This window comes from Syngnathoides biaculeatus, chromosome 13 (genome assembly GCF_019802595.1).
Source record: "Syngnathoides biaculeatus isolate LvHL_M chromosome 13, ASM1980259v1, whole genome shotgun sequence".
Taxonomy (NCBI): Eukaryota; Metazoa; Chordata; class Actinopteri; order Syngnathiformes; family Syngnathidae; genus Syngnathoides; species Syngnathoides biaculeatus.
Window position 1 is genome coordinate 854408 of NC_084652.1, and position 21760 is coordinate 876167.

General features: G+C 45.5%; 1 protein-coding gene across 2 annotated transcripts in view; it reads left to right on the forward strand.

Annotated features, from left to right (window-relative positions):
- The first annotated feature begins 1754 nt into the window (after nt 1–1754).
- Nucleotides 1755–21760, forward strand: part of agap3 (ArfGAP with GTPase domain, ankyrin repeat and PH domain 3) — a 151296-nt gene continuing 131290 nt past the window's right edge. The window contains exon 1 of one of the 2 annotated variants that reach the window (XM_061840403.1): nt 1755–2664. In XM_061840403.1, coding sequence (XP_061696387.1) covers nt 2298–2664 — 367 coding nt within the window. In that variant the 5' untranslated portion in view covers nt 1755–2297. Of the gene's footprint in view, nt 2665–20762; nt 20868–21760 lie in introns of those variants that run through there. The other variant, XM_061840405.1, reaches the window with a different exon arrangement.

The following is a 21760-nucleotide window of genomic DNA, read 5'->3' on the forward strand; positions in this document are numbered from 1 at the left end:
ACCCAGTCTTATTTTTTAGATCAGTGACTCTCAACGCCACTTTGTGTTCAAATTAGATACTTCCATGAACCTAGCATACATGTTTTTGGGAATGTGTGAGGAAGCAAGGGAAAACGCCACGCTCCCTAACCGAGATTTGAACCTGGAGCCTCAACGCTGCGAGCTAGCGATGCTAACTTCTGAAACTAGCGTGTTACCCACTGAATTAAGATATTTACAACATCGAACTTCAGTTTTCCGAGCTCCTCATTGAGCTGCCATTATTGTATAACTCCGTTGTTATGTATGCAATACTGTTATGAAATGACAAAACATGCAGACTCCACACGTTTTGGAATTTTACACGTTTGGCCGGCAGGTGACAGCAAAGGGCCGGAAAAAAAAATCTAAAATTTTGCCTAGCCAGTGATTTACAAGTGGCTCATTGTGTGGAAAAAGAGGCGTGCCTCAGATTCTATTAGAGCATAAGAATACTCCTTCATCAAAACAATTTCACAGTCAAAATTGCAAATTTATTTCGTGCTTATAGAAACGGTATTTTTAGACTACGCGACTGCAAAGCAAACCAATCCTGCACCCATAATACTTTTAATACCTCATCTATTTCTGTATAGCTTTGAAGTAAGTCAATTATAATGATCTCGGGCTCATATTTGGCGCACCGGAAGTCAGCTGTTGTTGTAGTATGTGTGTACACCAACAGGTGGCTCTGTTTAGAAATATGATTATGCACTTTCCACACCACACAATTGAACATTTACCAGGGCTCGTCATAGCATGTGTGTGATATAATTTTGTCAAAATACTCAAGTATTAAGAATTATTGTACAGTAGATTTAGTATTTGACACACAGATATGGTCACAATGACCTTTTCCATAAACAAAAAGCAATATGGACGCTTTGTCCATCCATCCATTTTCTTTGGCGCTTATCCTCACGAGGGTCGGGGGGAGTGCTGTCAACGGGCAGGATGCGGGGTACACCCTGGTTGGCAGCCAATCGCAGGGCACATGGAAACAGACAAACAATCGCACTCCCAATTACACTTAGGGGCAATTTAGAGTGTGCAATTAATGTTGCATGTTTTTGGGATGCGGGAGGAAACCGGAGTACCCGGAGAAAACCCACGCAGACACGGGGAGAACATGCAAACTCCACACAGGCGGCGCCGGAATCGAACCCGGGTCCTCAGAAGTGTGAGGCCAGCTGACCCACCGTGCCGCCCCCTTTGTCTTGAACTTTCATTTTTAAACACAGCATTGAATCTATTTTCCCTTACGGACGCAGCACTTCCTCGCCTCTGAATTACACTTTTAAAATAGTTCGCGGATTCATTCATGTGGCGCACACAGCGAGCACTTCGCCGAACACTTTGGCAATGCTTGAAAGTGGATCTTGAGCTTCACCCAGTGCCAAGTCACGGGCGGGGAAACGGCGGCGATTATGTACAAATTCCGAATGAAGTTGGCTGTTTGTGTCAAACGTAACGCCAATCTATATGGGAATTGAATACAGCACATAGACAAGATTAATTTTATTTTTTCTACTGAAGGCAATATTGCAGCTTGTGAATTAGCATTTTGCAGTACCGGTGGACTTCCATAACCGCCAGGGAGGTTATCACTCTGGTTGTTGCGACTTTCTCCCCTCTTCTTCCCTCCTCCTCCTCCTCCTCCTCCTCATCCCTCCTCCTCCTGCTGCTGCTGCTAACTCCCACCCACCCGAATCCAATCACACCCTCCCCCATCTCAAGTACAATTACGTGATGGCTGACGTTGGAGCACGCGGAGGAGGGGAGCGGCGCTAGTTCGGCCAGAGGGAGGACGAGCCGACGTTAGCTTCTCAATCGAAGGCGACCCATCGAAGGCAGCGGACCGGGGGCGCCGCCGTTGTCCAAAGCCGAGCCTCGTCGTATGCTGAGTCGGCCCGGTTGTAAAGCTCACCGATCGAGGTGGAGCCGTCGGTCCAAGAGTGGTAGGCGGCATTGTTGTTGGGGGGTGGGGGGTGGGGGGGGAGGCAAAACAGAACGCGGCGAGGGGCCAAAGAAGACGAAGAAGGGAATATGCAGCACGGCCAACTTTGAATATGAGCAAGAAGAGCGGCGTTTCGTTGCAATCGGCGAGCAACTATTGATGCTTGTGACGCGGCCGGTGCCCTCAACAGCAGCAGCAGCGGCAGCACAAATCGCGCGGACTTCTTTTGTTTGGTCGTCAGCAGCATAAACAAACATCCGTCAAAGTCTCAGTTCGCCCCTCACAACGCACCCGCGCGCGCTCAAAAAAAAAAAAACCCCAGATGAATTTCCAATCGAGCGTCCAAGTACCCGGTATCTCGCCGCAGCCCCAGGCGGGCATGCCCACCCCTGGCACCGTCCCGGCCCCGGTGCCCCAATCCATTCCGTCGCAGTTTGGATCCGGCTCGTCCGCGAGCTCCGGTGGCGGCGGCGGCGGCCAGTTCGGCTCCGGCACGGTGTCCGGCCAAGCCGGGCAGTCCGGGGCGGCCGGCTCGCAGTTCGTGCTGTCCAACTCGGCGGCCATCCGGGCGGAGATCCATCGCTTCGAGTCGGTCCACCCCAACATCTACGCCATCTACGACCTGATCGAGCGCATCGACGACCTGGCCCTGCAGAACCAGATCCGAGAGCACGTGATCTCCATTGAAGGTGAGTTTGCTGCTTTCACTTCTGGGCTCACTGCCTCCGTCATCCAAGTGAGGTGACAACATTTGGGTCCACCGCAACCGTTTTTCCCAACTTTTACTGAGCAAAGCCAGCGATTGCATACAAACAAAAATGTTTTGAAAAAAAGTCCACGTCACTTTTTAAAGAGTACAAGCAGTGGAAGAGTATCGCTTTGCTCTGTATGTCATTGGCATAGATATACGAGCAAAGAAATTACTTGAATTATTCATAGTAAATCAATTTGTGACCTGTGGACAATTTCCAGCAGCGCATGTGATGATCTCTCACCAGTGGTTGGGAATCACCGCACTTCAATGTCAACAATCACACTTTTGAGATTGTATTTATCATTCCTAGTGCTTCCCGTGGACCGCGCCAACCCCCGTCAAAATAAATAGATAAGTAATACAATGAAATAAAGAGATAAACTGAGATTTCTGCGTAAGCCGGTCTAAAAGACGCTCCGTTTTGTTGAAATCCGAGCGTCTTCTGCACAGTGTGACATCCATCCATCCATCCACACGTTGTTTTTTTTCTGATTTGAACGCCTGTCAGAGAAACCGGCTGGCGTGTGGAAAGTGCACGTCGGATGATGAAACTAATGGCATAATTCAGGAGAAGCAGAGAACAAACCATAATGGAGTGAATTATGATGTCATTGGGATGATTTTGATGGCTCACAACTCAAATCAAGCCTGCAGGTTCCCCCCCTCCCCCCAGTCTTTACAAATACTGAAAACGCTGAACTCAGTTTGTTTTGAGGGGGCCTGCCTCATGCAAATGAGCCACCGCTCACCTCGCCGCCTACATTATTACCATGACGACCGGGGGAAGTAGCCGGCTACGTCGCTGCTATTTACGGAAGCGGCAGCCCTGACCGTAAAGACCGTAAAAGCATCGATTGGACTTTCAGTGGAGGAGGATCCGATGTCACACGAGTGCAGCTCGCAAAAGATCGGCTCTTGGTACATTTGTGTAGCTTAGCACGCAATTAAAATGTCATACTCCCAATACAAATTGTCTCCTTTAAAAATGCCACAAAAGTCGTAGCAAACCACGTAAACAATCCAGGAAGGATGCTTATCGCCATTCTTAAGGATGCTTTTCACAGGATAAAGCGGCTCTGGTGATTGATCGTTGGCCTGACTGGAAATGAAATCCAAAAAGTATACTTGCCGTGTTTTTAATGAGCCTTTTCGATGAAAATCTTACACAGAAAGAGCATAAATGGCAACATTTTCCTTAATGGCAATATGGATTGGTCATTTGGACGTGTGTTTGATTTCATCCGTGCCAAGCCCCCACAAAGCACACCCATGCGCAGACAAAAAAACTGTAAATTTATTCATCTATCGTTGTGGTTCTTTCATTTTATTGAAAATTCTGCGTGTTATTATGTAACATAAGTTACTTGTAGGACATAGACATCAGTGTTTTCCTCCACGGATGACAACATATGCGGCACTTAATGACAAAGCCGCCTTGCGGATCCGTGGCCGTGACAACTGTTTACATATTGATACTTCCAACAGCAGTGTATGTATAACTGTACGAGCACAGTAGCACGAGAACAAGCAGGTAAAAATAACACGGTCTGAAATATTTAATATATTGCTATAATGTTGACATATAGCATTGTGCAATGTACTGTGTAGATTATGAATGTACTCCAACAAAGAAATAGTGTGCCTTGATGAGGGTCAGTAAATTAGCTCGAAGCATTTTGGGTCCCGCATGCACGGTTCTGGTGTGACCCTGTTGCGAAATCTGAAAATACGCTGACATGTGCAACGATTGACGCCGGAATTGTGAACAAAGCCGTTGAGCTTTGGTGCTTCATTTGCAATTGAAATAAAATACGACCGTGAGCGCTCGACAAGACCGCGCGCCAATGGCAGAGGCCCGCGGGAGATGCTTCATCCGTCATTAAGGAAAAAGGCCGACTTGCCGTTTACTTGATCTCGTTAGGGCAGCAAGCCCCCGTGATTGACTGACCACCATTTTGTCGTGTATCCATCCGTAAGGGATGGGTAGATAGATTCACAGTACCACTGGAGTCTCCTCAGTCGGAAAAGGGCAGCGTCTCCTCTCCAGGTCGGGGATGAGATCCTTCTCCAAGTGGAGGAGTTCAAGTATCTTGGGGCCTTGTTCACGAGTGAGGGAAGAATGGAGCGGGAGATCGACAGACGGACTTTGTATCGGTCCGTTGTGGGAGCTAAGTCGAAAGGCAAAGCTCTCGATTTACCAATCGATCAACGTTCCTACCCTCACCTCTGGGCATGAGCTCTGGGTCGTGACCGAAAGAACAAGATCCTGGATACAAGCTGCCGAAATGAGGGTGTCCGGGCTCTCCCTTAGAGAACGGGTAAGAAGCTCGGTCATCCGGGGGGGGGATCAGTGTCGAGCCGCTACTCCTCCGCATTGAGAGGAGCCAGATGAGGTGGCTGGGGCATCTGATTCGGATGCCCTCCTGGACCCCTCCCTGGTGAGGTGTTCCGGGCACGTCCCACCGGAAAGAGACCCCGAGAACGACCCAGGACACAGTTGGAGAGACTATGTCTCTCGGTTGGATTGGGAACGACTTGGGATACCTCCAGAAGAGCTGGAAGAAGTGGCTGGGGAAAGGGAAGTCTGGGTATCCCTGCTGAAGCGACTTCACCCGTGACCCAACCTGGAAAATCAGTAGATAATGGATGGATGGATAGTTACATCTTTTTGGACATCTTTAAACAATCCTTAAGCATATCACGGACCTGTGGCTTCACTGGATTCCATTTTGTCTGGACTACTGCTTTCTTTCTTTGTTGGGTTGAATTAAATGGTACTCAGGCATAAAAATGAGAATTAAAAACAGTAATCTCCCTCCTTGAAACCTTTAACGCTGTATGTTTTTTTTTTTTTTTAAATCTGCAGTCAGTAATGTCGCAAAATGACGTCACTCTCGCACGCTGGAGAGATGTGTTGAGAGTAGAAAAACGAGTGTAAGTGTTGGAGCAACAAGTAAATAGAAAATGCAAACTCTGGCGTTTAAACAGCAACATATTTGATTTCGTGCATTTCGAATGGTCAAAGGGCGGCTTCAACTACTCGCACAGTACTTGCTCACCTCGGTCGCCTCTGCGGGAAAACAGTTAATTGATATTCCTCACCATTCATGGAGGCACACACCAAAAGGATTATCGGGTAGTTTTGTGCACCCCGCATTATCTTTGCGTGATTGCTTTCTTTTCCACAGATAAATGAGATGCGGCGCTGTAACCTCGAGAGCTTTTGACAGGCGGCAAGAAACGTCTGACTTGCCTTCACCTGCACAAGAAGGACTGCGCCGACTCTCTTTTCCCCTTCAGTCTTGCATCATTTCAGAGACTGTTGCTAAGGAACCGACCGGTGGATCATGCATTTAGTTGCAAACGCAGAAGAAAGAGTGAATAGAAATTGCAGTCTTTACAAAATGAATTTTTGTCTCAGTCAGGTCTCCCTGTGGTTTTTGTTTGTCAATAAGACCTTCATTTCATTTGAAGAGTCATTTCTCAATTTTCCCCTTCATAGTCATTATTAGTATTTACCAGACTCGCTGCACTTCCAAATGGCCGTAGCAACAGTCTAATGTCCACCCTCTCGCTATTTTTTTTTTTTTATTTTTTTACTTGGATGTGACAAAGCGCTCGCAAAAGTACACAAGCTCGTGTCATTTTTCAGCATAATGTGCAAGAACGAACAGGTCGGGAAGTGGGCAAAATGGCAGTGCTAAAATATTGTGTGGGAGTACTAAGTGGTCCAAGATGATTCAGTGCTTTAGCAACTAATCAAAGTTGCATGTGCAAGTAGCCAAAAAGCCATTGGTGGTGGGGGTGGAAGAGTTCTAAAACGACATTGTTGTGATTGCATCTTGGGCAATCTGTATTACTGTTTTTATGAATAATGCAGTGCAAAAAGGTGTCTTCATTAGACCGACTTAAAGGAGATATGCATTGTTTGAATAAAATGGGTTCTTATGGTGGAGACGTAACTCGAATTCATATGCAAATCCAAACACGCCGTAGTTTACCACTACCCTGCGCTAACGCAGTTTATATTCCATCCATCCATTATTTACCGCTTTTCTGGGTCGGGTCACCGGAGAAGTAACTTCAGCAGGGATGTCCAGACTTCCTTTTCCCCAGCCACTTCTTCGAGCTCTTCCGGAGGGATCCTGAGGCGTTCCCGCGCCAGCCGAGAGACATAGTCTCTCAAGCGTGTCCTGAGTCATCCTCGGAGTCTCTTGCCAGTGGGACATGCCTGGAATACCTCACCAGGGAGGCATCAGGATCAGATGCCCCAGCCACCCCATCTGGCTCCTCTCAATGCGGAGGAGTCGCGGCTCGACACTGAGCTCCTCCCGGATGACCAAGCTTCTCACCTGTTCTCTAAGGGAGAGCCCGGAGGAAACTCATTTCGGCCGCTTGTATCCGGGATCTTGTTCTTTCGATCACAACCCACAGCTCGTGCTCACAGGTGAGGGTAGGAATGTAGATCAACTGGTAAATTGAGAGCTTCCCCTTTCGACTTAACTCTCTCTTTACCACAACGGACCGATACAAAGTCCGCATCACTCCAGGCGCCGCACCGATCCGTCTGTCGATCTCCCGCTCCATTCTTCCCTCTCTCATGAACAAGACCCCAAGATACTTGAACTCCTCCACTTGGGGAAGGATCTCATCCCCGACCTGGAGAGGGCACGCCACCGTTTTCCGACTGACCGACCTTTTCCGCAGTTGATATTTATCCTCAATATTTGTGTGAAAATCACTTCTAGACCATAAAGGATCAAATACAAAGCAAAAGTATGGAACTGTGGACCATTTTTTGCGCTCCATGGCCGTACGTAGTACCGTACGTAGTTCGCAACCCTCCAAATGTGCTGGGTCTGCCATAAACTGAAGACACGCTGTATGTGACATGAATTTTAGCACACTTTCCGATTCATCGCCTCGCCTAAATCAGCTTGATGAGGGCGAATGATGCTGCCTTATCTATGCTTGTGATTCCACGAGTGCCAGTATAGCTGACTGAGATTTGAACTTATTGTTTTTGTGGATCTAGAGAAAGCCTATGACAGAGTACCAAGAGAGGAACTGTGGTACTGCATGCGTAAGTCTGGTGTGGCAGAGAAGTATGTTAAAATAGTACAGGACATGTATGATGGCAGCAGAACAATGGTGAGGTGTGCCTTAGGTGTGACAGAGGAATTTAAGGTGGAGGTGGGACTGCATCAGGGATCAGCTCTTAGCCCCTTCCTGTTTGCAGTGGTAATGGATAGGCTGACAGATGAGGTTAGACTGGAATCCCCTTGGACCATGATGTTCGCAGATGATATTGTCATGTGCAGTGAAAGCAGGGAGCATGCAGAGGAACAATTGGAAAGATGGAGACATGCACTGGAAAGGAGAGGATTGAAGATTAGCCGAAGTAAAACAGAATATATGTGCGTGAATGAGAAAAGTGGAGGGGGAAGAGTGAGGCTACAGGGAGAAGAGATAGCGAGGGTGGACGACTTCAAATACTTGGGGTCAACAATACAGAGCAATGGTGAGCGTGGTAAAGAAGTGAAGAAACGAGTCCAAGCGGGGTGGAACAGCTGGCGGAAGGTGTCTGGTGTGTTATGTGACAGAAGAGTGTCTGCTAGGATGAAGGGCAAAGTTTACAAAACAGTGGTGAGGCCGGCCATGATGTATGGATTAGAGACAGTGGCACTGAAGAAACAACAGGAATCTGAACTGGAGGTGGCAGAAATGAAGATGTTGAGGTTCTCGCTCGGAGTGACCAGGTTGGATAGGATTAGAAATGAGCTCATTAGAGGGACAGCCAAAGCTGGATGTTTTGGAGACAAGATTCGAGAGAGCAGACTTCGATGGTTTGGACATGTTCAGAGGCGAGAGAGTGAGTATATTGGTAGAAGGATGCTGAGGATGGAGCTCCCAGGCAAAAGAGCGAGAGGAAGACCAAAGAGAAGGTTTATGGATGTGGTGAGGGAAGACATGAGGGCAGTTGGGGTTAGAGAGGAAGATGCAGGAGATAGGCTAAGATGGCAAAAGATGACACGCTGTGGCGACCCCTAACGGGACAAGCCGAAAGGAAAAGAAGAAGAAGAAGAAGAAGTTTTTGCATGCCAGGACCCCAAAAAAATCAACTTTTTCATCATTAATTTGGTTGCAGTTTTCTTCTTTCTGCTTCCTAGCGCCAACGTACACGTCTACTCCCCTGCGCCTGCTGCGTTGGAAGGAACATTAAACATTTCGCCGCTCTAAATTAAAATGTGCTGTTCCATTGGACATTGACTATTAGCCGCTGTTATTTGAAGGCGCGTCAGAGACAGAATAACTGCTGTTTATGACCAGCCCTGCTTAATTTATTCTATTAATATTCTACTAAACAGGCCAGTTGACCCGCTGATGTGCATTTTTGTGACGTTGATGACGCCGCAGAAAGGTGGCTGTTTGTTCTTGTGAGCCGGCGGCGGCGGAAGGCTCGTCTCCGGACGAGATACTTTCCTTCCTCTCTTATATGCTAACACCTTTCATCCTCCATACATTTAACTTTTTTTTTACTTTGACCTCAGCGGTCAGCTAAACGCCAATGCGGCACTTTTACTGGCAATTAATCGTTGGCGTCAGATGGTCGAAGATAATGAATGTGGTCGGATGTCACTCAGCACCGGCTGCCTAATTACTAATTGAGCTTACTTGCTTTTGGGAGTATTTCAAATCAGTCCCTCCCCAAAGCATAAACATTTTTATACTGCATTTTGAATTTTTTTCCGCATTCCAGTACCAAGCGTGAACCAGACCATAAGTGTAAAACCCGTGTACATACCAAACCCTGACTTTTGGCAAGCAGTTACAAAACTGTAATTATCTCCATTTATGACACTCACACTTGCCCATGTGAACTCTGTGTTAATAATTCAAAGCACGTCAATTATGATTTACATGGTGGAGACATACCACACGATTAGAACGAGTTCCCTAGGATATGTTATGGATGATCTTAAATTCTAACTTTGATTTGCGTTCCTGTAGAGTGACAGGTGGCCACTCCGGAATGATGTGTGCGTCCATGCTGTTATTACTTTCACCCAGTCTGCCTTTGTTTTTCTCCTTTTCGCGGCTTTTCTCCACAACACTCCCTTTTTATGTTGTTTTAATTTCCATTTTAATGTGATTTCTGGTGTGCCGTGACTCCCATAACAACTGTTTAGGGAAATTGCTGTTTGTTACGTGATCTTTGATTGTATTTTTTTTTTTTTCCTGCTTTATAGTCCGGTCAGCTCAGGTTCTGCTCGTCCATTTAATAGTTTGCATGAGTAGCACGTATAGCAGTGAGTAAGTTTTTCATTAGAATGTGAAGGGATTGTTAGCAACTTTTTGGCACTTTTCCTGCAATTTCCGCTTTGTCGAGAGGAGAATATATTTTTCGGTGGACGCGCTCCAGCCTCGAGTTCTGTTTTATCGCCGCAGAGGCTTCCTTGTCTTAAACCTTTTTTTTTGTGACACTAATTTGTAAAAAGGGGGCGGCACGGTGGATCAGCTGGTAAAGTTCAGTTCTGAGGACCCGGGTTCAATCCCGGCCGGCCCCGCCTGTGTGGAGTTTGCATGTTGTCCCCGTGCCTGCGTGGCTTTTCTCCGGGCCCTGCGGTTTCCTCCCACATCCCATAAACATGCAACATTATTTGGACACTCTAAATTGCCCCTAGGTGTGATTGTGAGTGCGGCTGTTTGTCTCGATGCGTCCTGCGATTGGCTGGCGACCAGTTCAGGGTGTACCCTGCCTCCTTCCCGTTGACAGCTGGGATAGACTCCAGCAATCCCCGTGACACTTGTGAGGATAAGCACCAAAGAAAATGGATGGATATTTTGTACAAAGGGTCTGCGGTTTGTGAAGGATTTCTGTCCTTACGGCGGCAAAATCATTCGTACATGCACTGGAATGCGAGTAGTCTTTTGCTAACCAAGGCTACCACAGCAGGAAAATCATTAAGCCATGAATATCTAACAATATATTTAAAAAAACAAAAACAAAACAAAGCTTCTTGCGCTGCATAATGATGCACGTGTATTCTTAGAGTGATGCACAAAACTAGTTAATTGCACGCAGTTCGAAATCGCAAAATGTCTTTGTGTTTTTGGAATACAGAATTTCTGTTACTTTTGTGGCAATCATCATTTTCCACAAAACACAGGGATTGTTTGACCCATAGTGTTGGTCCAAACGTGTGTACACCGGTCGGTACACTGTAAATAGATGTTTTTGTCACAAGGCCCTAATGGTGTTCGTGATGGCAGTTCCACACCACATATCCATTTTCGGTAGATTTTCAATGAAAACCGATTTTAAGGTTGGAGTAACAATAGGCAGCTGGAGGGAAACACTTGTGTGTCTGTGTGTGTTTCTTCCCGGGTTTTAAAATTTGATTTGACAAGGCGAGTTTACATTTGTCACTGCCAGCAATCTGTGCGCGGAATAAGGCATGGAAGCTCGTCACCACGGCCCTAATTAGATTTCAGAAAATGTATCTGTGAATATGGAATAAGTAACTTGTTTTAGAAAGGTCAGTCGATACCTCGGGCTGTGATGCTGAGACAGTGTGGATTCTGAAATGTGGAGAGTTAATGGAGTCGCTCCAAAGAGGACTGAAAGAGGAAAAATGTGTGGTGGTCGTCACTGACGTTCGGGAGGGGACGTTCATTCAAGGATTACTTGAGAAAACAACACTAATGATGAATAAATGTCGACAATGGCGAGCACGAGGGGGGTGAAGCACCGGTCACAATTCGCATTCCTACTGGCCGACGTCAAGGTTCCGTTGTCGGAGAGTTGTCGTTGATATGTCACATTTTGGCGTCGTAGACCCAAATCGTTGGTCATTGATAATGTCACACTACAAGAAGTTTTCTCATTTCCGACAAAATATGTCAAGGAAATTGGCTGCGGAAGGTTTTCGGGCCAAGATCGGGCCTAAAATGGTGCATTGTGATGTCGGCATTAAGTGAAATTTGGGAAAGCAAAGGCAAAGCACAAAATGAAGTTTGAAGTGGTGGAATCTGAAGTGTTTGGGGAAGATGCCAAAAATAAAAGAAATGAAAAAATAAATACAAAGAAGATCTGTGACAATTTTGAGGAAGCCAGCAACCACATAAAAGCCATGCTTTGTCTAATAATTTCATCTATCATGTTGAGAGTGTGGCTATTGAAAAAGATCTACACACCACGACCGTAACTGTCACCAAGAAGAAGAAGACTTGTCATGCTAATGGCCTTTGACGATCTCCCTGATATTTGATTAGTCCTCTGGTGATTACTGAAGTAGATTTTAACAGAATTATGTTTCCATTTGATAATATTAAATTAGAAAAGGATGCAGAGTACTTAGTTGGACTGGAGCCAGAATCGGTTGTAGGTTTGCTTTTTGCGTCCTGTGTCTTGTCTGGATTCTACTGTGTAATATTGGTTCAAATCAAAAGCAGCACTCTCTTAAAACGGGCAATCTGCTGCTCAGTATTTGACAAGACATTGATCCACCGACTAAAAGCAGAAAAAGCTTTAATGAATGCATCTCATGTGACTCGGAGGTCCGCAGCACCGCTGTCACGCTTTCATTGGATGTGAAGAAACGCGGATTAATCCGAGGACCTGACGAAGCGCCCGCGTTGGCGCGGCCAAATGGGGATTGATAAATTGGAAGCCTCGTTCTTTCATCCACCTGGAGACACTTTCAGAGGCGCGCTAACATCCGAAAAGCAACGCATGTCAAGTTTCAGGCGTATTTAATCCTGGAGAAAAAACACACCTGGCATAGCACGTTTGCGTCACACGTTTATTCTCGGGAGTCAAACAGATTTCCTCCCTCATGACAGATGCATGCCAGATAGGCGGGCTTTACATAGTTCACATTCCCAGCAAGACAAAAAAGTCTGTGGTGACGATTAGCTTGGACAGTTTCATTCATTATCTCATTGGGCTGACACTTGAGCACAGGTCAAGGGAGAAGAGCTGTAAACAGAGCCTTGGACTGAGGGCGCTGGAGGTCTCTGCGTGGCCCTGGAGTGCCTTTTCCACACACTGCAGCGTTGCCACATTCAATGTGTGACCCTCTCCTTCGCGGCAGAATGTCCGCCATTGTGTTGCAGAACAAAGACGCTCTCTCTTGCGTCGACGGGCAGCTTATTTGTTGTGTGTGTGTTTTGAATGTCGAGGTGTCAGGATGGGGCTCCTTGTCGTATTTCTTATTTAAGATGGAGAAGACACCGCTACCTGGGAGTCCGACCACAATTGGTTCTTGCTTCAACTTCTATTTGGTCTGACAACATTCCTTTCAGATCTGCTGTAATTGCAATCATTGGTTACAATCACGAAATCTTGATGAATTCTACAGACAGTGATTTTGTTATCAATTCAACATTCATACTTACAAGTTAAACATTATTTTTTAAGTAAATAAGATGTGGCAAGTGTTCCATCTTTGTCAGAATAAAGTAACTTGTATCATGTTCTAAAATTCATTCTGATCCAGGTGATTATTAATTGCTTTTCCACGCCCACTTGACACAGAGTAATTTTTAATAAGATAACAGCACTAAACAGTATTGTATGTCATAAAACATGCAGTAGCAACAGTTAGCAGAATTTAAAGAATTAAGCTCTTTGTGGATCATGCGTGAAGGCTAGTATCGTGAAAAACTCGTATGTCGGGTTACTAGTGCGTGCCAGGCTCCCTCTAGTGGTACGGGAAAGTATCACCGAATTCAATGTTCTAAGTGCGTATCTTAATGCCTTTAATTTTTGTTTTCAATCCAGTGAAGTTCAATGAATTTGCATTGAATAATGGACTTTTTTTTTTTTTTTTTTTTTTTACAAATACTAAGATACTTTTGGTATCATTGGTCATTATGGAGGTAGTTAGAGAGTCAAGTATATTTTGAGTCGGCACTTTTTCTAAAACGTATGACAACCATTCTAGATCAGGGATAGGCTCCAGCTCACCCACGACGATACAAAATATGGATGGATGGAACAATCGATAAATGTTCTTAGTTCATGGCCAGTGTTTTACTGAGTGAAACAACATGGACTGGAAAAGATGGAGGTCTGATAGCTCTTTTTTCCCCGAGCCGGCACCAATTTTTATGTTCTTCGGCTACACACGTTTAATTAACCAAGCAACCATGGCCAAGTACCAATCATCCCAAAATCGCTGTATGAATGCATCACATTTGCAGAATTATAAGTTGATATTTGTTTAGCAGTGCTCACCAACAAACCTCTCGACCGCTTTTCATCTACAGTTGTGTATTACCATGTAGTATGTTGTAATTACAGACATTGAGTAACCCCCGAGACATTCAATCAGATTTTGCCCCCGTCTTTTTTTTTTTTTTTTAATTCCCTTCAAGTGTGCATCATCATCCTATCCTATATCAGTTTGAAGTGCTCATGTTTCCTGCCAGCGGGGAAGGGCTGGAAACAGATGGCCGACGACTACCGAGGAAGGGGTTTTTGGATCGCAGTGAGTGAGCAACAGATGGAAAGTCGCATATGCCTTCAAGTCCCTTCATCCTGCCAGCAGTCCCGTGACAAGCTGTGGGAAGATTCTGCCCAGGTTGGGAAGGATCGGACAGAGGATCGTGCACAGAACCGAGTCTCCATAGAATTAGACGTGGTTATCTGAGGCCATTTTGTCTGTGGAAATCTATCGGGGGATGCGCTCGTTTGAGTTAAGCCTGTTAACACTGGTCGCACTACAAAGACGTTTCAGTGATTGTTCCATACCCTTGAAAATAATATGACTTTTATAAAATGGGTGGGAGATGGATCATGATCAGCACAGAGCAGGAAATTACTCTCACATAAAAATGTCAGCACATTAAAATATAAATGATATTACCTACAAAGTGTGAATACTGTAGTTTTACCTTATTAGTTTTATTCCGTATACACTGGAAAGGAGAGGAATGAAGATCAGCCGAAATAAGAGAGATGAGAGAGAGTAAGAGATGAGAGAGGTGGAGGGGAAAGAGTGAAGCTCCAGGGAGAAGAGATGGCGAAGGTGGATGACTTCAAATACTTGGGATCAATAATACAGAGCAATGGTGAGTGTGGTAAGGAAGTGAAGAAACGGGTCCAAGCGGGTTGGAGCAGCTGGCGGAAGGTGTCTGGTGTTCTATGTAACAGAAGAGTCTCTGCTAGGATGAAGGGCAAAGTTTATAAAACAGTGGTGAGGCCGGCCATGATGTACGGATTACAGACGGTGGTACTGAAGAAACAACAGCCAAAGTTGGATGTGTTGGAGACAAGGTTAGAGAGAACAGACTTCGATCAGTCTAACCTCATCTGTCAGCTTATCCATTACTACCGTAAACAAGAAGGGGCTCAGAGCGGATCCCTGATGCAGTCCCACCTCCACCTTAAATTCTTCTGACACACCTACGGCACACCTCACCGCTGTTCTGCTGCCCTCATACATGTCCTGTACTATTCTAACATACTGTCATGGGCTTTCTCTTGGTATACAAAGACACAAAGTGTGCTAGTTCCCATTTTTAAGAACAAAGGCGATGTTCAGAACTGTGGAAACTATAGAGGAATAAAGATGACGAGCCACACAATGAAGTTATGGGAAAGAGTAGTGATGGATGTTGTGAGGGAAGACATGAGGACAGTGAGTGTTAGAGAGGAAGATGCACGAGATAAGCTCAGATGGAAAAAGATGACACGCTGTGGCGACCCCTAACGGGACAAGCCGAAAGAAAAAGAAGAAGTTTTATTTCGTATACAAGCTCTCTTCTGGAAGAGAACCATTTTTATGCAACAGTGTTTGGAGAAGCAGTGATCTGGTTTTTGGCTGGCCTCTTTTCTTCGACAATGTGTGGACCTTTTTATCCACTGGAAAGAGGGAAAAAAAATGCCTAATAGAAAAAGTGTGACCTGTTTATGCGCACGCTGGCTATAAGTGAGAAGCCAGGAGAAGTGTGTCACTGAGAGCGCCAAGACTATTTAAAGGAAGCAGGAGCTGTGGAAATTCAATGTAATTCCTTAATAGCCCAGGGACGAGTCACGTCTTCCCCCCCCACCCCCTTCTCTGTCTCTTCAAGGGCGTTTCTGAGCTTTGGTTGCTTCTCCCAGCTTGTTGTTCTGCAGTGTTTTGCTTTTGTGTTCTTTCCTTTTGTCAGGGTTAGTGCCGAACAGGAGTCTTATCACTGAGGTCCTACATTCCTTTTGGCAGAATCACCGTTTGGACGGTGTCCTGACATGCTTTGGTGGCCTTCTGTTTACAACCTCAGACAACAAGCCAGTTTGCTTTGGTTATTTTTATTTCTTTATTTTTTTAAAAACTCCATTTTCTCCAGTCTCCATTGGCTGAACTGTCCAAACTGAGACATGTTGGTCACATGTTTTTGTTTGTTTGTTTGTTTAGCCCGAGGAGTTTTTGTTTGATTCTCTGGGAATCAGCACAGAGGAAGTGCAACGGGACCCCCGTTGCTGTTTACGTCGCGCATATCCGGCTCGTACTTAATGGAATAACCGAAAGTTGTTCCGCCGCTGAATCCCACTAGCCTTGACCCAGTCGTCGTGTCACGCGGCGGGGCTGTGTGAACTGTACGCGCCGCAGCCCCTCAAGGACGACCATCGCGCTTCCGCTGTGGTCGCAACGTTTAAAACAGAGCGAGGCCTCTGATAGTTTGGAACGTCAGCCGGGAAATTTACGTTCTCTGGCGCGCGGTGTCTAAATGTTTAGCCGTCTGTGACTTTTCCACCAATAAACCATACTACGCAGGGTGTGCAGTCCACACAGATTTTTAACATCTTCACCGATTTTTAAATGCATTACGACCCACAAACGATTGGAAAAAAAATGGGCATGGGTGTCTCTAATGCTTTTGCAGTGTGTGTGTACTCCAGATGACTAACATTGCACAACACACACAAACATATCACGCATCACAGTCCCACAGGGGAAAGTTGTAGAAGAAATACAAGTAGCTAGGCTAACTTATTTGCGATTGTAAATATTGAAATATTAAGCAGGTTTACGATTGTTTTCTCAGCAGTTCGGTGAGGAGAAATCACTCTTAAAGTGTATGAAATGTGTAATTTCTAACGCAAATGATCTTTTCTAGACAAAAATATATGTTCAACTGTTCCATAAAATGCATATCCTGTTCGATGTGTTTATGACTTAAAGTACGTGAACTTTGACCTAGTTTCTCTTGCCTCCAGAACGACTCATTTCGTGGGCGGACCTTTGACGTCACAAAATCTGGGATGGGCTGTTTTGGAACGACGATAAAATGGGGGTCTTTTGTATTCACGCCGAAGAAAAACCCATTCCTTTCGAGAATTCCTCACCGATTGTAAGCTAAACCCAATCTGTAAAAATGATGTATTATTCTTTTAATTTTAATGTATTATTATTATTCTTATTAAAACTGTGCCAAACAAATATGAGCATTCATCTGAGATGACACGCTGTGGCGACCCCTAACGGGACAAGACAAAAGAAAGGAGCATTATATTATCATATTATTACTTATTTGTGAAAATATACCAACTTAGACTAGGTTATCGGCTTCTGTGTGTTTTGGCGCGTCATCGTCAGCTACTTCGTCTGAATCCGAACGCGTGTGCCGTCTAACTGGCTCAAATTGATAACCTTTAACGCCTTCATAAAGCTCGTATTCTTCACCGTCTTTGTGGGACCCTACAGAGTAATTCATCGGTGTTGTTACAGTGTATTCCATGCTGTTGTCACAACGTCCAACGTCACGCCCATTGTGGTCTGTTTCCGCTCCGTTTCCGTCTTTTTCCGGCGAATCCAGCAATGTGCGATCATTTGTCGCAAATAATCGGAAAATAAAAATGATTCGTATTCAGCATAAGAACTGTATAATATTAGCAAAAAGGTGCATTGCGGTCCTTCCATTCCCTTTAGCACACCGCACACCACAGGATAATCACTCTAGGTAATCTTTTCGAGACATCCAACAGTCGGGCCTTTGCAGTTTGAACAGAAAGGAGTGAAATAAATACTCAAATTTGAATGGTATTCATGTCCCTTGTGTCATGAGGCTTAAAAAGAAGCCAAATATTTAGTATAACTGTACAAAAATCCTAAAAACAGGGCTTGTTGAGATCTGCCCCGTGCTGATAAACTGGAGCCCTGGCGCAAAGGCGAGCTGCGGGTTCGTTCAAAACGATAGAAGGCCACAAATGCAGCACCCTGGCGGCTGTCAGAAAGCGTGTGTGTGAAGTGTAAATAATGAACAGCTCTCCGCTTTTGTGGTCATGTTGCAAAGACTTTGGAACGGAGGAACAGGGTAACATTTGTTCGTGTTGAGACCGATCGGTCCTGTGGGTGAACAGATTTCGCCGTTCCCGTCGAGAGCGTCGCTCGGGGCTGAGTTGATGCCGTTTCTAATGGCACCGCTTTTGGATGGACTTCTTCTTACTGAGGAAAACTGCGGTGGGATAAGTACGTGGTGCGGCAGTCTGGCGCTATTCTCCAGGCGGCTGGCTTGTTGTCAGGCTTTGGTGTGCCCGATACGAGGAACTCGAGTAACTACTACGCTGGGAGAATGAGGACACCGTACGCCTCTGCGCACATTCTGCAACCTCGCATTCTGTTGCTATAAGGTCCTCATTTAGGCGGTTTCGAGGTGACAAACGACGCGCAATGTGCAAGTTTGCGCAGCGGTGTAAGAATGTGGCGACGAGGGCGCAAGAATGCGCAATGAGTACCTGCTGTATGTACATTCTTTTATATTTGTCCCCCAGATACAACTATTTCACGTAATTATGACTTTACTACTACCATAGCCGTGGTTAATTTTAAATCCTTTTTGTACAAAAAACTGTACCGAAGAGGCAATTCTGTCTCAACATAGTCATCTATGGTAAGTGGTGTAACCACCCACCCACTACTCCTGCCAACATTATTCCGTCGAGTACTCTACACCGAAAGGAGGACTTTAGACATTAGAATATTCAGATAGCCTTTGAAAGGGAATATTCATAAAATAAACATTAAAATTTCCTCCATTAATATCTGCACCTCCCCCGCCCACGATTGCGTTATTCCCCCAGCCAGCATAATTTTGCTCAGTGCATAGGAAGCAGCAAAAAAAAAAAAAAAACATTCCCGGAACTTTAAAAAGAATATCGATGAACAAAAATTCACTGAATTTCGGTCGTCCCTTTTTGGGGGGCAGTCGGAGTGGGGGAGAGGGTGCAGTTGGCTGCATCCTCCCCGAGTTGTATGTAACGTTATCAGAATCCACTTTGATGGCTACATATGAGTAATATTCAAAACTTGCTGTTTCATAGAAGAAAAAAACGATGTACAGATCCTCAATTCTGCATTCACAAGTAACTGGACAGGTGAAATAAAAAAAACAAACAAAGGGTCTCGCCTCCAGCTACATCTCACCTCAGACCGGCGAAAAGGAAGAAATGTGATGGTTACTATAGAAATGTGATAATTAATACCCTGACTTATTTATGATGGAAACTTTTCTCGATATTGTTCCGCCTTTTGGCTTTTGAGTGTATTGTGCCGTAATGAATCAATGTCACTACAAAAATGAGTTAAAAGCAAGCATTTCCTCACCTGACTAGTTTTGAACGAGAGTCTCTGTGAAGATACTCTCACTATTAAATAGTAGCTTTCACACATTTGGCATCAAGAGATGCCCCCCCCCCCCCCCCCACACACACACACACAAAGTTTTTGTTCTGTCAGGATCTGGCAAGCAGTCAGTTTTTGGCCGAATACAAATTGGCCGCTAATGTCGGCCCAAGATCATTCAAAGCCACATTCTGTCTCTTTACCTAATACAACCTCCGTCTTCCTGCGGTCTCTCCCGGTGCCAGTAAATAGGAGCCTACTTTCGAGTACTCGGGCACGACTACTTTGAAAAGAAAATCCTTTTGGCCGTCACGCTGGGCCTGAAAATCTCGCCATTATCCCCCCCCCCCCATGCCGTGAGAGAAAGAGAGAGAGAGAGAGAGAGAGAGACGCGGGGGTCATTGAGCGAAAAGCCCTTGCGTGGGACGCCCGCGGGACCTGTCCTCGTATATGAAACGAGGATTCCATGTGGAGAGGCGTGGAAGTGGATTGTTAGGGGGTTTGAAGCTCCGCTGATGCAGATTTGCCTGGTGGACGGGTAGGCAGGGTGTTATGTAACGCAAGTAGGTGGCGAGAGTAAGCTGTGTGTGCACGTGTGTGCGTGTGGACGTGTGAAATGTCCCCACTCGTCGGCCTCTGCCTTTGACCTGAATGGGTGTCTGGTGAATGTATACCCCCCCCAGGAGATTTGTTTTAGGGTGGGGGGTTAGGATGCTGCAATTGGGTTTGTGGTGAAAGACACTCAAGAGTCCGTGGGCGCGTTTCTATTTTTTATGTTTATACAGAAATCTTTCCTCAAATTGGATCTGAACTTTCTGTCTGTAGCTGAATTTGGACTCTGTTCAGATCAGATCGCATTGGTTTTAGTGCCCCCGAAGATGTTTTGGCCTGAGCTACTGTTCTGGGTTTTGGTCTCGTTCCTGGTGAAAGATCCAAAGAAGCCTTTCCGTTTACTTATCCTCAAAAAGTACGCTTTCAGCCTTCTGAGTCAGGCAGAGACGTGGAGTAGAATTAATTGTTTTTTCTTATGTTGCAGTTTATTTTCTTGAAACCTAACCGCAGGTTTGAAAGGAACTCCAGACAAAATAGACATTGACGAGTTAATAGCAGCCCTATAAATCTCACAGTGGCTAAGATCACATTTGTTTTGGTGTTCAACAACAATAGCGTCATTAAGTTTTTTGGGCTAGCTTATTTGAAATAGTGGATTCCAGGACATATTATCGAGTCAATCATCTTGTTTTCAATTCAAATCACGATTCTTATGTTAGCTGATCCCACATGTTAGGGGGGGGGAAAAAAAAATCAATGATGCCCGTTGTAGTACCAGGATTGACCTCTGAGGGCCAGCACATCCTGACTGTTGAAAAATAAAAAGAAGAAGAAGTAATAGTAGTAGTAGAAAAATAGATAGCAGCTCGTAATCAGATTGCGGTTGCAAACATCTCGTCATTTCTTTTGTGCCGAATGACTTGGGTGAGATTTGATACCAACACTCCGTTTGTGTCGGGATCAGCACCAGCTTCAGGTGGGCTCCTAATTGACTCTCGTTCTGTTCCATTTCATGTCACAAATGAGGACCGTGTGGCTCGCGCTGGGAAGGAGAGGAATGAAGATTAGCCGAAGTGAAACAGAATATATGTGCGTGACTGAGAGGGGTGGAGGAGGAAGAGTTAAGATCCAGGGAGAAGAGATAGCGAGGGTCGATGACTTCAAATACTTGGGGTCAACACTACAGAGCAATGTAACGTGTGGTAAGGAACTGAAGAAAGTAGACTCTAGAACAGTTGGCAGAAGGTGTCTGGTGTTCTATGTGACAGAAGAGTCTCCGCTAGGATGAAGGGCAAAGTCTATAAAACAGTGGAGAGGCCGGCCAGGGTGTACGGATTAGAGACTGTGGCTCTGAAGAAACTACAGGAAGCAGAACTGGAGGTGGCAGAAATGAAGACGTCGAGGTTCTCGCTCGGAGTGAGCAGGTTGGATAGGATTAGAAATGAGCTCATTCGAGGGACAGCCAAAGTTTTGGAGACAAGGTTAGAGAGAGCAGACTTCGATCAGTCTAACCTCATTTGTCAGCCTATCCATAACTACCGCAAACAGGAAGGGGCTCAGAGTGGATCCCTGATGCAGTCCCACCTCCACCTTACATTCTTCTGACACACCTACGGCACATCTCACCGCTGTTCTGCTGCCCTCATACATGTCCTGTACTATTCCAACATATTTCTCCGCAACTCTGGACTTGTGCATGCAGTACCACAGTTCCTCTCTTGGTACTCTGTCATGGGCTTTCTCTAGGTCTACAAAGACTCAAAGAGTCTAGTTCCCCTTTTAAAGAACTAAGGCGATGTTCGGAACTGTGGAAACTGTAGAGGAATCAAGATGATGAGCCGCGCAATGAAGTTACGGGAAAGAGAAGTG